Source organism: Orbicella franksi, chromosome 8, assembly GCF_964199315.1.
Source record: "Orbicella franksi chromosome 8, jaOrbFran1.1, whole genome shotgun sequence".
Classification (NCBI taxonomy): domain Eukaryota; kingdom Metazoa; phylum Cnidaria; class Anthozoa; order Scleractinia; family Merulinidae; genus Orbicella; species Orbicella franksi.
The window spans coordinates 28,671,869-28,687,465 of record NC_138152.1 but is presented as its reverse complement, the minus strand read 5'-3'; the positions used below and the strand labels follow the sequence as shown (position 1 = coordinate 28,687,465).

General features: G+C 40.7%; 2 protein-coding genes across 2 annotated transcripts in view; one reads left to right on the top strand and one right to left on the bottom strand.

Annotated features, from left to right (window-relative positions):
• The window catches only part of LOC145496104 (DNA-directed RNA polymerase III subunit RPC1-like), a 32,839-nt gene extending 26,944 nt beyond the window's left edge, over nucleotides 1–5,895 (top strand). The window contains exons 38-42 of the mRNA XM_081475735.1: nucleotides 2–101; nucleotides 1,248–1,316; nucleotides 1,584–1,647; nucleotides 3,013–3,082; nucleotides 3,817–5,895. Coding sequence (XP_081331861.1) covers nucleotides 2–101; nucleotides 1,248–1,316; nucleotides 1,584–1,647; nucleotides 3,013–3,082; nucleotides 3,817–3,910 — 397 coding nt within the window. The 3' untranslated portion in view covers nucleotides 3,911–5,895. The remainder of the gene's footprint in view (nucleotide 1; nucleotides 102–1,247; nucleotides 1,317–1,583; nucleotides 1,648–3,012; nucleotides 3,083–3,816) is intronic.
• Nucleotides 5,896–6,909: 1,014 nt separating this feature from the next.
• LOC145496143 (uncharacterized) lies at nucleotides 6,910–15,287 on the bottom strand. The gene is made up of 2 exons (XM_081475787.1): nucleotides 8,626–15,287; nucleotides 6,910–8,444 (listed from the first exon to the last, which is right to left on the bottom strand). Exons 1-2 carry the CDS (start codon nucleotides 9,058–9,060, stop codon nucleotides 8,370–8,372), a joined length of 510 nt encoding a protein of 169 aa, XP_081331913.1. The 5' UTR covers nucleotides 9,061–15,287; the 3' UTR covers nucleotides 6,910–8,369.
• Nucleotides 15,288–15,597: the final 310 nt, after the last annotated feature.

The window sequence follows — 15,597 nt, the reverse complement described above, 5'->3', positions numbered from 1 at the left end:
GGGCAACGATAATGAATGAAATCAACATGACCATGAAGAGTCACGGGATGAGTATCGATGCACGTCACGTGATGTTACTGGCAGACCTCATGACGTTTAAGGTAACGTGTTGGACGGAGTAGCAGTCGGTTTGTTCCGAGGTCTCTCTGATACCAAAAGATACAAAACAAACTTCAATTCTGAAAGAAACGAAGAAAATGTAACCAAAACTAAAGGTTTGCACACACTAGGGGACGGTATTCTTCGTGTGATCCCCGGTTTTGCGAAAACATTACATTTTCCCCGCAAATGAAATTTAGCTGGTTCGAAAGCTTGCGTCATGAAACAGGGACAAAATTACCTCAGTTTTCAATTTCACACCATGTGCACTGCTCTTGCAAACTGTTCCTGCTACAACGTAGAAATGAACCAATGTCCGCTTTGTGTTCACCACCTTGCGTACTCTCCCTGCAACATCAGATCTATGCATACACACAAAGGGGACTGTTTCCGCTACACGTTTCCGCTACACGTTCCCGCTACAGGTTCCCGCTACAGGTTCCCGCTACACGTCCCCCGCAACATTTCCCCAACTGTGTGCCGACCGTATTGTCGAAACGCGATTTCTGAGTTTTCGCGGACAAAAACGAGTGCTATTTGCAATGAAAAAGGCATCGCTAGTTGGACTTCTCTTGTATGTTATTTTTGTTTTATAGTGTTTTGTTTGATCTATGCTGCTCCACAAGCTTCTAGCTGTTAGTGGCCGACACAGCTCGTCCTTTTTTTCTGGCTTTCGTAGCTTTAAATACATTTTCATCGCTTTCTTGGTTCTGTTAAAAAAGCTCCTTGGTTGAAGGTTTGCACAAAGGTTTGAACCTACACTTCAGTCACAAAGAGTTTTCCAGCGACCGGCGCGGGATTTTTATTGATTTTCACCACCGCAATATTATGTCAGTTTTCCGGCCGGAATCTCAGTGTTTCTATTCATGGATGGCAAGACGGGACAGTGACTGTAAAGTGTTTTGATTAACATCACTATGAAGTATGCTTTATTTTGGGCGATTCTGTCAGAAATCAGGGTCACCGAGAAAACGCTAGAAGACACAGACAATTAAAACTTTTAAACCGTGAATGGTTCATGGCTTCTTCAACAACAGGACTTACGATCTATCTTTGAACTTTAGCGTTTGGGAACATTAAAACACACGAGAGGCACTCGGGAGGAATTCTCGCGCGTGCTGTTGATAATAATGATTTTCTTTCCCTAGGGAGAGGTACTGGGTATAACAAGGTTCGGCATAGCAAAGATGAAGGAGAGCGTACTTATGCTTGCTTCTGTAAGTTTACCCTTGTAAAATAATCTAAATCTAATCTAGCCATTGATAATACTCTTTCTAGCAGGAGCTTTGGTTGAGTATTCGTATAGCGCGCGATAAACGCGAAACGCGAGACTTGCCCGGCGAGAGGCGCGGTCGCGCGTGTTTCACGTTCGTCACGCACTTTTCAAAGAGCCTCACAAAGCTGCCTGTTCTGCTGCTTATGCAACTTTTTTCAGTTCAATCAGTTTATTTATCAGATTTTTAAAACTCGTTTTTCCTTTATAGTTCGAGAAGACTTCAGATCATTTGTTTGATGCCGCACTACACGGTCAGACCGACTCTATTGATGGTACGAAAAAACTTTTATACCTGCTGCGAGTTACAACAAGATTTGTGTGATTTACTTCATCCCGTAAAACGCATCGCAAACCACGTTGAGGAATGCAGCTGTGCTAGAAAGCATCCAGTCGCGTTTATAATTTTCCATACTTTTGCCTTTAAATTTTCACGCGGCTTTACAATTTAGCGTAAAAAAAAAACTCATAGACAAATGTATGGAAAATGAAATAGCGACTGGAGGCAGCTACATTCTTCAAATTTGCATGATTAATGCAGTCGTTTGCCTTGGATCTTAACTTTGCTATTCATGAATTGTCTATAATTCAATCGTTATGAAATTATTTACCATCGGATTCCCATGCAAACACTGAATTTTGTACGCGTGTTGCCCAAGATCTCTTCCAAAACAGTGATGAGGTCTACTCGTCACTGTAGGAACGAGAAGAAAGCTGGGGCAAGTCTCATCTCGCAGTGGCTTGTGGGACTGTTATTGTCAACAATCCCACAAGCCACTGCAAGATGAAACCCGCCCAGATTTCTTCCCGTTTCTAAACTGGCGAGTGGTAAAACCGAAGTCTGGTGTCTGTGTAGTTAATAACACATGGGTAATACTGAGTGACCATTGCAGCAATACAGGTCCATTCATCTTTAGATCCTCACCTGATAAGAAATTGAAAATACCACATTATTATTTACGTTCGTATGGTTATAGATCATTGTCGGTATCCGCGCCATCTCTTTGGAACTCTTTAGATTGTTTTAAAGAACAGTTGAAAACGTATCTTTTTCGACAGGCGTATGCCAATCTTTTGTAGTTATTAATAGTACTTCAATACGTAGAATAAGTTTTATACCAGTGATGAACCTGTAAATTTTGTCTCAGGTTTTAAAATTTTATTTTAGTACGCACACTGTAAAGCGCTTTTGGACATTTATGGAAAAAGCGCTATATAAATGACTATTATTATTGTTATTGTTATTATTATTATTATTATTATTATTATTACTATTACTATTACTAATATTATTATTGTTATTATCATTATCAGTATTATTATTATTATTATCATTATTATTATTATTATTATTATTATTATTATTTAAAGGAGCTACGTTGCGGCTTGGGCAATGGCGTCTTCAAAAATTTAGCCTCAATTTTTCAAGTTCGTCGTTTGTAATCCGTGTCAATCTTCTCCATCCTTAACCATCCTTGTTCCTTTATAGGTTAATATTATCTCTGGAGTTTTCCTATCTTAGTAAACTACTATTTTCAGGTTTCCTTAAAATTAAAAGTAATTTTGTACGTGGCCAAAAATTACTCAAAAAACCGTGAGTGAGCTCCTTTGCTGAGGATCATAATACCTTTGTGTTACAGGTGTCAGTGAGTGTATTATTATGGGAATTCCCATGAGTATTGGAACTGGAATGTTCAAGCTTCTTCACAAATATCCTTTTTGTGTAAAAAAAAACAAAACAGTGTTTTGAGTTTTGTGACTGACCACTTTCAAACAGCTTCACACTAAGTTTGTTGCACATCTGCGCGCACACGGCGTGGAACTGTACGGCGCATTGAAGTTGAAGTTTCCACCCCAACCGCGACTACGGTCCCTTTACCCTGACCTTAAACCCTGTGATACACTAGCCTCACGTCCAGGAGGGGTGTAGGCCGGGGGGACTTCCACTGATGTGAAAAGGTCGGCGATGCTTGTCGGAAAATGCGATTTAAGCCTTTAGAGGAGACCTATCTGGGCTGCCTAGAGCTTTATTTGACCCCTAAAAGATATTAAAACGGAAATGACAACGGGTTTTTTTGTTATGATTTCTTCGAGTGCACCCTACCAATAATGGCCTTTCGCCCTGAACTCCTCTAAGTGAGACGAAAATCCGCGAGTTACACCCCAACAGGAGAAGACTAGCATCCCCGACCTTTTCATATGAGAGGCCCCCAAGGGAAGGGGGGGGGGGAGGGGGTTAGAAATACTCCTAGTCGCTTCATGCTGCAGCCGGCGCCGGCCTGATGGTACCCTACTTGCAGATGTCCTCTATTTCCTTTCCGGGTGGAAGGAAATGGCAGGCGTTTTACCGCAGGCTAACCTGATGGGCCACTAGGCTTGAACGCAGACATTGCCTGTACTTAATTTGTGCTGCATTGCTGTAGCTTATCCTTAACATTTTCCACGCCAGACAGGACCGGGCCTCCAAGCCGCAGGAATTTGATTTTCGACAACCCTGAATTCCACTTACCGGAACCAACCGCGTCAGTTAAACGGTAGCCGTTTTGAAATGTACGTGCTGTTTGAAATGTTGAAAAGATAGTTGCAATGTTATGAAAACGAACTCTCAAAGTACATAAGGGTGTTTCATATTAAAACTGTCTTTACAATCATGACATTAACCGAAGAAATAAGCCCGCAATTAATGCGGCGAATTGCCTTGGGCTCTGAGAGCCTGAACACGAGTTCAGCTGTACTTCAACCTTATGAGGGTCCGCTTGAAGAAGGACAAAGCGCTGGTTATTAAAGGTGTTGTGCTGTGATCGATATGAGTTCAGTATATGAAAGTTGTAATCCCCGAAGTCGAAGCAAACAGATCTTTCTTATCGCGAGTTTATCCCATTCACCAACAGCCTGTGAACAGGCTCCGCTGGAAGGGTCTGTCCCAGCTGAAAGGACCGAGAAGGAACTGGCGAGGGGGAGTGGGGTGGGGGTCGGAGCCTTGTTGACGTAATCTCGGATTGAACAGTTACAGTGGTATCAACCAATCAGAGCCCTTTACGAATCTCACGTGAAGTTCTCGGCTTGAATCTTACTAGCGACGTTTGTTTTGGTCTCGTATTAAACTCCATGTAGTCATGATAATGCATGGGTTATTGACCAAGCGTGAGGTCAAGATGGCTGGATATCGGCCAAGTTACTTTCAGCCATCTTGGCCGAACAAGCTTGGTCAATAAAGGATCTATTACATGGCTTTCAGCGAAATGTTTCTTGCGGGACAGCGGGTAGTCCCGAGCGGGCAAGGTAGTGCCAACTTGCCAATCACAGCGTACGATTATGTTCATCTTGCCCGCTCACGGAGCTACCATATAATAAATTACAAAATGAGGTTATTACTGTTTGGTGCACGGCACGGGAAAGTATTTCGCTTGAGGTTATAGTGTACGGACCAAGCGCAGCGAGCCCCTTGCAAAATGACCAAGAATCAAATATTTTTCCACCCGACCCCTCCTAATTTACATCAATTGGTATTAAATCACACCACCTTTTCTGAGCTTGACTTTGTTGCCAAGACGTGAAACTTTGTCAATGATCAGTCTTACGGGCGCTATTGAATTGTTGATGTGTGCGGGGCAAGATGGCTTTTTCCGGACCCGCTGACGTTATTCCGCACAGCCCCGCCCACGTCATCCCGTACAGCCCCGCCCACGTCAAACACGGTATTTTGTTTTATAGGAGCGCGTCCGCGGGCCCCCCAAGGGGTTATTTAATTTAATTTAGTTTGATGGCACTAGACAAGTTGTTTTTCCGGCTCTGTCAGGTAGATAAGATCTGGTGCGTACATTGTTCTATTAAGGCCATAATCGGGCCCGTTGGCAACCAATCAGATTCGTGAATTTTTTTTATAGTTTTGATTAATATGAATATTAAATGATGTTATGACTGGATTATAGCTGGGAAAAAGCAAGATCGCATCCCCTACTAAGCTAAAATTCCTAAAGAAATTAGAAATGCACAAGTAGGTTCTACAATAAATTCTACAACTGGGCAGATACAACTCCTCTACTTTTCTTTCTATACAGTTCGTACAAATTCATAAACCTTATGTACAGTTTCATACTTGTGTGTAACGAACCGTACATCGTTATTTCACTAAATCAACCATGACGTTTTGAAATCTTTGTAATGCAGAGTCGTTGATTGAAAATTGATCTTGGTCGAGTTGAATAAGTGCGATTATATGGTACAGTTCATTTTAGTGTAGTGTGTGTAGAATTATTGGACGAGGTTGCAATATTTCCCTCATTTACAAATGATAATTTACTCACTCTAATTAGTGTCAGGAATCACCGGACGTCTGAAATGTACTGAAGAACTTGAAGAGTTTCAGTTGCGATGTTTCATTTCCAATTTTTAATTGTTCTTTCTCAAACGTAATTTCGAGAATAGGTTTTGACTGAGTTCAAATTCGACAATCGTAGATGCTTTTGCCCGATCACAAAACCAAGCGACCAGTGTCTGGCGAATTATGTTTTCCATCGGCGTTCAAATGATCTGTGAAAGCGATAATTATGATTTCCAATTGAAACTTATATCGTTTTTAGTTTAGCGCGATGTTAACTCATCTTGAATGGGTATTTTGTTGGTTTAGCTTGCAGAGGTTGGTTTGATATGAAATCGAGAAACATCTAGCTTCCAGCTTGATTTCTGATGAGAAAACTAATGCATTCAGTTATAATTCACTACGATAATGTACAGCCGTGAGTTTTCTGGTCTCGAGAGACTGAAAAAATGAAATCTCAACCACCAGATGGATACGCCCGAAATCTACATCCTCAGTCAATATAAATTATTATCGATGTTGAACTAACAAGAAGCCAGTAAGAAGTCTTGTCACGGTTTTTTTCACGGGGTTTCTGAAGTGAAATCGATGCTATTGTGTACATTTTAATGCTGAACTACACGTGTATATTGTAACAAGTTCATTAAGAGCCGTGCCACGTGGAAATATCAATGACCGTTGCTTAATTATTGCATTTACAGACACGAAAGACACTTCTATGTGCCTTTCTGTTTTAACATAGCGACTCGGTTAGCCACACGCACGCGCTTAATATTGTATGCCCGAACAAAAACTAATAATGTATCATAGAGTACCACTCTTTCGGCAACTTTGATACAGCTTTTATTTTCGTTTGATAAAATACAGGTACTTTGTTTTGTTCGACAAATTGAGTTGGTTTGAATTGACTTATATTCGCTCTGCAGTTTGCATTTCCTCTTTTAAGGCCTTAACTCCATCTTCAAAGATGGTGCAATATCTAGAGCGAGGTTAAGAAGAGGTAATATATCGACTTTTCATCCTGAAGTCAAATGCATACTTTTCTGCAAAGATATTCAAACCTAAAGAAGGTTAGGTTTGGCCTATTCAGATCACTGAAGTAAAATTATCCAGTGAATATTTCTCAGTCAGTTCAAAAGTTTTTCTTGACGCAATGAAACGCCATTTTCGCCAAGTTCCTAATTTGTTGAATCCGTTTCGAAATACTGTTACAGTAGTTGACGAATTCACAATGGAAAGTTCAAAATCTAATAAAGCGATTTCAGTTTTTTGATAGCTAACTTCCATTAGTTATATAAACTTTTTTGTTACACGACTTTCTAAACACGATAAACTTTGAAACTGTTTTCCGTCTACTAGAATAGTTTTCAAAGCTCTTCACCGCGCGGTTGAATTTTGACTGAAGAAAGTTTTTTTTCAACCCGATCCTTTCCGTTGCGTTGTTTAGCGTTGAATTTTCCTTACGATCAAGTGAGACATCCTTTTGTCCTGCCTAAAACGTCTCTGACTGTTTAATTCTCAGTTGAGCACGATTCACTTCAGGTTGCTAAGAGACGGAGCAAAGAATGAAATTTCGTTAAATAAGTCTCCATTGTTCTGTTGTGCTCGATTACACGACCACGTGTAGTTGGACTCCCTAGCAAACGAAATGTAAACTGTTTTTCCGGCAACAGAAATTTAACTTTGATTTCATTTATCAATCGAAAGCTAATCTTTTGAGATTAAACCCTCAATGACGACGGGATTTTTCATTCATTCAGTGAGTGTTTTTCTCCAAAAAACAACTCTTCTGAAATCTCAATCGTTCTTTCTGGTTGCGCATTGTTTAGAATGCGGGTGATGTATTCAGATCGTGAAGACCAAAACATCTCGCATGAAACTTAACTTTTGCCTGGGAAACTTGCACTTGATTTTAAAACTCGGCTCAGAATATAGTTACGATTGTTAGCTTTAAAAACTGCGTGGTCGGATGTGAGCAAGATTCCGTGTTCCCAATGCGACTTCAATCATAATCCTACACGTGTTTAGCAGACAAAAGACTCCACTTAGGCGCCTAATTTAAGCGATTTCAAAATCGAGGCACATTTTTTATTAGTCTCTCCATTGTCGCCTTTAACGGACTTCAAAAAGTGTCTTTGTGGATCTCCGATTTCGCCGTGGGTTTTAGTGAACAAGTCGTTTTATGAGGCCGCCAAGTTCATGCGGTCATTTGGAGTATTGTACGCGGGTAAACCGACAACCTTCAGCTTATCAACTTACAAAGCAAAGTTCCTGTTTGTTTTGATCAATGGGGTTGAAGGTGCCAAATGTTGGCGCGAATTGTAGCGTTCAAAAGGAAAATTAAATTAACGTCATTTTTTTCTTTTTGCGTGGCTGTGTACAGCGGCCATTTGGCCCGTGCTCACAGGCGTGCATGGCATTGAAGACAAACCAACTTGTTTAAAAACAACTTTTATAATTGAATTTATTTCAATAACATATTGACACGAACACAGCTGTACAAGATAATAAAGATACTTTAGTCAATAAAAGCTGTTGCGTTTTACTTGAAGTCTAACTACAGCGATATAAAATAATTTAAAAAATTACATTCAACTTTTTGCAAAAAAGGGAAAGACGGTATATGGGATATCTACAAGATTTTCTTATATGTACAGATAGTTAAAATTAGATCGGTTAGGACTGAAACTCTTGGAACCCTTTCAAATACACGTCCAACTCCGAGCTTTTTATACCGTAGTGATCTCCCACCTGTTGGCAAGAAAGAAGAAATCAGTGTTTTCATTCCGTTTCGATGAAAAAAATAGCTAATAAAGTAACAAAATTCAAAAGTTCGCAGATGTTGGGGCGGGGGTGGAAAAAAATATTGTAAGCTAGTTAACTCAAATTTTACAATACTTTAAAGAAACGCTTTTGTGGTTATTAGCTGTACCTGAAATTGGTCCATTGTTTTTGGCACGACTATAGTGACGGAAGGGTCATGCATTAGAAGGTTGGGTGCTCCTGTTCTTGTGGGCGAGATGGTTGTTACTTCAACAGGCGGTAGCTGCGCGGCAAGCACGGCCGCGGACTGCGAACCTTTCAGATAACAGCTTAACATGGCGATGTAATCAATTGCCATTCTCAACACCTCAATTTTGGAAAGTTTTTGAGGGTTTTGATCGACGCATGGAACTTTCTTCCGCAATAGTTCTAAAGCGTTGTTCAGTACGTGCCTTCGTTTCCGCTCTCTAGCGCTCGCCTTCAACCGTCGGCTTCTGTCCAGTTGAGCCCACTTTCGGTATCTCGAGTTGTCGGCTGTGTTCACTTCCTTACTCGCCGAAACAAGTGGATCGTTCGCAAGCTTGTCTTCGACTCCCTTTGTCATTTTTTTCTCTTGTACAAATGCTCTGCTTCACAGATGCTTTCTTTTCTTTCCCGCTTATGGTCGGTTCTGGGGCTATCAGCGGCTCGCTAGCTATTGTGTGTCGTAACTTATCTCTCAGTGAAGCACGCGCTGTAGCCGGGCCGTTTTAACATAACAATATGCACACACGCTTACCAAGTTGCGCGTGCTCGGAAGACAACGCTTTTGTTGTGGTGTCAATCAGCCGTCATTGAAGTGGCTTTCCGCAAAGATTATCTTGTTTTAGATTTCAGTGCGGGCGGAGAACAAAACGATACATCACAAACAGCGATTTAAAACATCGTTGTCTTGCAAACTCTTCCTTTTACCCTCCAATGTGAAGTGGGTGGGCGCACTGGAGTAGCTTTTCGCGCTGCTTGGGAACAGAGATACAAAGTCAAAATTTCATTTCTCCAAACTGATGCTATAATTTCTTTTGTACCACATCAAGACAACATCTTATCTTGTAGTTGACGACTTTTATGTTACCCCTTTTCCTAATGTTACATTAATGCTGTATTGAGAATTTAAAAATGTAATTGCTATAGACATGTGCTATTCGAGCGGTTAAAATGTGCCCTTATTATTACTATTAAACAGTGTTTACGAAGTAGCCTCACACTCAAGTAACCGAAATGTTGCTTTCATAACTGTTTTAAGTATTTTCATGTAGATATATTAAATAAGGCTCTTACATAAGTCAAGGTGAGGGTAAAGTTGAATGGAATCGATATAAACTTGTTCTAAATTCAGTTCAATTAAATCAAGATTAATTAATACATTCAGTTCACAATCCGACATATCTCCTGGGAACCTGTAAAATTGTGACAGAATGACAGCAAAGTGGGATTTGAGGAAAGTCTCAGACGTTAAAAACGTTAGTTCGGAATGTACTAGCCGTGAACGAAATTCGATATATCGGAAAGCTTGGTTAACAATATTTAGTTCTTTTGCTGTCCTTATGTCTTTGTTTGGCTCTCTTTGTTTAACTGGGCTTGCAAAATTAACCGTCGCAAAATTCCACGTGTTTTCAGAGACACGCGAGCGAGCGAGTCACATTGTATCGCTGATAGCATTGTTTACTAACAACACTCACACCAATGTCGTTATATCAACGTGTAGTTTCTCCTTACAAAATCTCTACATTGTCCGAAGGCAGGTAATGAGATTGAAGGAAATCATCAATTTTCGTCTTTAATTGCCAAATTCTTAGAACTAAAGTTCCGTCCACGTACACACTACGCTGAAGGAATTTGAAAACGGAGGTTTCACTGTGAAAACGCATCAAATGTTTTTCGTCCACACTACGCCGGAGTAATTTAAAAACGCAACAATCACGGGTCATTTTGGATTTGTGTTTGAGGAAAATTCAGTCATGGAAATCCCATGATTATCGTTTTGTCATCGTTTTCGAAAAGCTCCGTTTTCAAATGTTTTCCGTCCAGACTAAAACGGAAAGCCGGCGTTTTCAAATTCCTCCGGTTTGAAGAGCGTTTTCGAAAAGCTCCGTTTTCGTGACGGATTAATGTGGACGGTAGACCTAACCGTAGAAATTATGCTGCATCTTCAAATTTCTGCGGCGTATTGTGGGTGCCTCCTAATATTTGAAAGTTTGCAATGGAGAGCTTCGGATGGGTTTAACTTGAGAAGTGTTTCTACAATTTCGTGCTAAGGTCATTTTATTCAACGAAAAACTGAGGTGATTATGAGCGCTTTTCGTTGCCTTACTGGCAACGTACTAAAAACCGTTGCGTAATTTTACCACTTTCATCTTTCATAATCCATTTCAGTCTTGTTCAATCTTAACTTTTCTGATTTGCTTTTATTTAATCTAAGCTCCTTGTTGATTTTCTACCGTGCCGTACCTGAATTCGCAATTAGCCAATCAGAAGCATTGTCTACTATCTGATACTTACATGATGTAAGAAATAGAAAACATGTACCGTGTTTCCATCGATTTTTAGTATAAATCTACTAGCGTTCTACCGTGAAACCTGTATTAAGCGGACCCCGGCCCATATGAAGCGGACACCCTCTATTAAGTGGAGACCAGCTTGAGTTCCTAAACTTTCTTCCCACATTAACTGTAAAATAAACCTGCATTTAGCGGTTGCTTCTGTAAAGCGGACGCGGACACCAATATTAAGCCATTTTGTTACACAAAAACCTGCAATAAGCGGACGCTTCAAGGGTTTTTTACTTCTAAAAGCTCAGCTCAGACTCCTCAGTTTAACATTGTTCAGCGATGTCGTTTTGAAGCTAAGTAGATTATTCCAGATTGATGCATTGACTGACTGGGCATTGTGCTATGAGCAGTATTTAATTACACTATGTGAGACTGTGTTACAAAAGGTTTAATAAGTAATTATTATTGCACAATATATTAGAAGCTGTTTAGAGCGGACACCTGTATTAGCGGACACTAGTGAGTGCCCCAAGGGTGTCCGCTTAATACAGACTTCACTGTATCACGAATGCCGTTCTCTGATTGGCTACGCTACTCACTGTCTATTCTGTTGTGGATAGTGAGTAGCCTAGCAGTGTGCCCTTGTTAACAAACTGGCGGCCGCTTCTTTGCGTATTCGAAATGTCTGTGAAGAGAATTTAGTTTTGAACGTCTAGTAAATTTAATACTAACACAATTAGATTATTCGTGTGTTTTTTGACTCGGGCTGCGCCATCGTCAACTATCACGCGATAGAAATCTCGAGCTCATAATCTCTTTGTTAAATGGAAACACGAGTTAAAACCAATCAGCACGCGGATTTTATTTGGGCTATTTTCTAACAGCGCATTTGACACACATGCAGAAATACGCCCGAAGAGTTAAAAATGTCACCAGTGACTAAGTTTCACAACTTCTTTAAACGTTGTTTGGAATCAATTCGCTTCTAGCATGATACTTCTTCACCCAAAGTTGTCTGAAAAATGTAAAGGATGACGTCAGCGACGATTCCAGTATTAGTATGTTGTCATGGAAACTGGCCAAGTGTGATCAGCTGTTAGAGCCATTCGTTTTTTGAGAATTGATAAAAGAAAGTCAACTGGCAATTAAAATATTCTGCTATTTCAGGGTTTAATTGGCGGAATTTGAACCATATTTTATTCCTGCACATCTCCCAGCACCGGAATAGGCCATGTTGGTATTCACGGTATTGGTCTGGGACTAGCTTGCAATGGAGGCTCATACGGACGAATATCATTAAAAAGAGATTAATGTCATTTGCATTTGAAAAGACTTCCCACATTAGCCTCAGTTACAAGCTAGTTCCAGTCCAATACCGGGAATACGAATATGGCCTATTCTTGATTTCACGTCACGTCATCTCCGCCATATTGTTTTGTTGCGTCATCCAACATGGCCGCCACGCCTTAGTAGCTCTTAGTCATTTGCAACCTCGTTCTCAGGGTCTTTTCCTTGGCTTGGGGGTGGGGCCCAAGCCAGGGAAAAGACCCTGGGAACGAGGTTAAGTCACTTCCATATCTCGGGATTGGTTGCAAGCCATCAACAGAAAACATCTTTATTATATATGAAAGAAAACACAAGAGTTTTTAGAGGGGTCCATCCCTAGTTAAGTTTATTCAAATTAAGTCACAAAATAGACACTATTGACAATTTTGCCTGTCAAGTCAGAGTGAAAAACAAGACCATTAAAATTACATCAATTTACACGACGAAAACTTCGATTGAAATAGACTTCGTTGAGCTGTGTGTCATTTACCAGGAGCTTTTTTAAAGGGTCTTATTGCCCCATTGAGAATCATAATACAAGCATACTCATCACATAAAGAAAATTTTGATAACATGCTTTGTAGCACGTTATACCAAGCTACAAAACTACACACTGACGGATCTAGAGGAGAGGGGTCGGGGACCCTTGGGGACCCCGTTTGAAAGTATTCAAAGTAGTCAGCTTCAATCTGTTAGTTCGCGAGCTTCTTTTAAAGCAGAAATCGTTGGTTTTTTGACGGTCTGTTTAAATGTGCTAGTTCGATAGCTTTTGGGTCCAAATTGCTTCTGTCGAGGCAGAAATCTTTGGTTTTTCGTCAGCTTCAATCTGTTGGTTCATGAGCTTTTGGGTCGTCATTTCTTCTATCAGAGCAGGGGTCGTTGGTTATTTTTCTCTGTTTCAATCTCTTAGTTCGTGAGCTTTTGGGTCGCTATTTCTTCTGTCGAAGCAGAGTTCGTTGGTTTTTTGGTCTGTTTCATTCTATTACTTCCTGAGCTTTTGGGTCGCCATTTCTTCTGTCGAAGCAGAGTTCGTTGCGTTTTTTTTGTCTGTTTCAATCTGTTAGTTCGTGAGCTTTTGGGTTGGCATTTTCAACGTTTCATTTCTTCTGTCAAGGCAGATATCGTTGGGTTCTTTTTGCCAGTGTCTTTAGAATTCAACCTCAGGTGATAACCGTCGTAGCTCTTTCCCCATCTCTTTCATGATTGCCATACGACATCTTTGTGGAATTCTTGCTGGTAAGCTGTTTTCTTTCAATTTCTCAGCGTAAAGTGTACTCTTGCGCAGACGTTTAACTGATTGTTCTTTCGAGAACTTTTGTTTAACACGCGAAGCTACGCACCCCATTTTTGTTCAGCTTTGGACCTCAAACTTTCTGATTAAAAGCAAACGTTAGACTTGTAGAGCGAAGTATGAATCTCTTTCAGAGTTTAGTGGTTCTTATATTCATCAACTGAGCCCGTTTTGACGAGGCCATTACGGCAAAGAAAAAGTCATGACGTTGTGTTACCTTGACGACTGGTAAACATGTTATGTTGTCTTTCTGCTACAGACGTTTGAAGGACTTTTGATTAACACGCAAAGCAACACACCACATGTTTGTCCAGCTTTGGACATCGTTTTGATACAGTGCAAGCTGCAGATTTGTAGAGCAAAGTACGATGCTCCTCTCGGAGTTTAGAGGACCTGATATTCATGAACAAACTCGTTTTGACGTGGTCACTACGGGAAAATTGAAAAGGTCTTGACGTTTATTGTTATGTGGGAGATTAAGTATGTTTTTGAAAACATTGTGTTACCTGGACGACTTGTAAACATATGCTGCTTTTGTGTTATAGAAAGACGTGGCAGAGAATTGGGTGGGGTAATTCCTTATAAGGGTAAGAGTTTCAGCCTTATAAGGACTTTCTCGACCCATTCCCCCACTACATCTTTCTGTAGCGAAGTAACAGCATAACATGTTTATCATTCACTTAGGTAACACAACGTGCATTCATAACATAACATCCTTAATCTTTTCTTTGTAACAGATTGCTATCCCATCGGTCATTTCGTTTCACACCTAATTAGGGTTTTTTAATTACGTACTTAGAAATCGTCATGTCTCGTCGTGCTTTTAATTTGTAAGTGTTGTCTTAATACGCTCAAATGAACAGCAATTATGCTATTGACACCTTACGCTGTATTACCGAAATCATAGTGTTCAGGGCGGAAGCGATCCGCGAAAATACCCTTTCACCTTTCCATTGTAACAGGCTGTTTTCCAAATGGCCATTTCATTTTAAAGCCATGTTTCAAAATGTTTCATTTCAAAACCATTTTTTTTTATTAAGAACCTTGCTAATATAGCGTTGCTACTCAATGCTGTGTTTATTTATGTTGTTAATTAGTTACTTAGGTAACGTCGTGTTTTGTAATGCCTTTAAATTGGAAGTGTTTTCTTTACACGGTCAAATCAATAACAATTTAACTAACTGACTCGAACGCTGCCAACGCTATGTTTGTTTATATTTGTTGGTAATTAGCTACCAAGGAAACACCAGGTTTTGTTGTGCTTTTTAATTAAGAGTCTTTTCGTTGCCAGGTGAAATCAATAAGCACAACAACGTTGTCAACGATGGCAAACTAAGGGCCTGTTTACATGGAGGGAGGGTACCCCGGCTAACCGGGCTGCCCGGCTAGAAGGGTTGACACATAGCCCGCCTTTACATGCAACTCACCTCACCGGGACAGTGAGTGGGCTGCGTGGGCTATCTTTTGAGCGGCCGCTAAGCACAACAAACAAAATGGCCGACCAAAGAAACTTTTTGGCGGCAAGTTTAATTGTTATGTTAATGGTTACTACGAAAAAATGCACCTCACGCCGCCATGTTTTCGCGGTTTATCTCACCTCGGCTAGCTGGGATAGCCCGGCACGAACCGTTAACATGGTAAAAAGCTATCCCGCCTAGCCGGGTGCCCCGGGCAAGTACACAGGGTGCCCCGGGCAAGTACACAGGGTGCACCGGGTAGGCGGGCTACCCTGTCTAGCATGTAAACGCTTCAATGCGTTTTCTAAAGAAACGTATGAAAAGTTAGCCCTTCCGGGGTAGCTCGGTTAGTCGGTTAGCCCGGTTAGCCGGGGCGCCCTCCCTTCATGTAAACAGGCCCTCAGTGTTTGTTAGTTGCCACGGTTGCACAATGTTTACGGTTTTTTACGAAAGCACCCTTTGATCTTTCCGTTCGAGTAAGCGGCTTTCAGATTGGTCTCTGTTTCAAAGCTATGATACTTTGATATTACGCAATGCTA

Bases quoted from the DNA above. Each gene is read 5' to 3' on its own strand.
- LOC145496143 (XM_081475787.1), bottom strand. From the start codon at position 9,060: ATGACAAAGGGAGTCGAAGACAAGCTTGCGAACGATCCACTTGTTTCG. The intron at 8,445-8,625 runs GTACAGCTAATA...TCTTGCCAACAG, and splicing joins AAACAATGGACCAATTTCAG to GTGGGAGATCACTACGGTAT.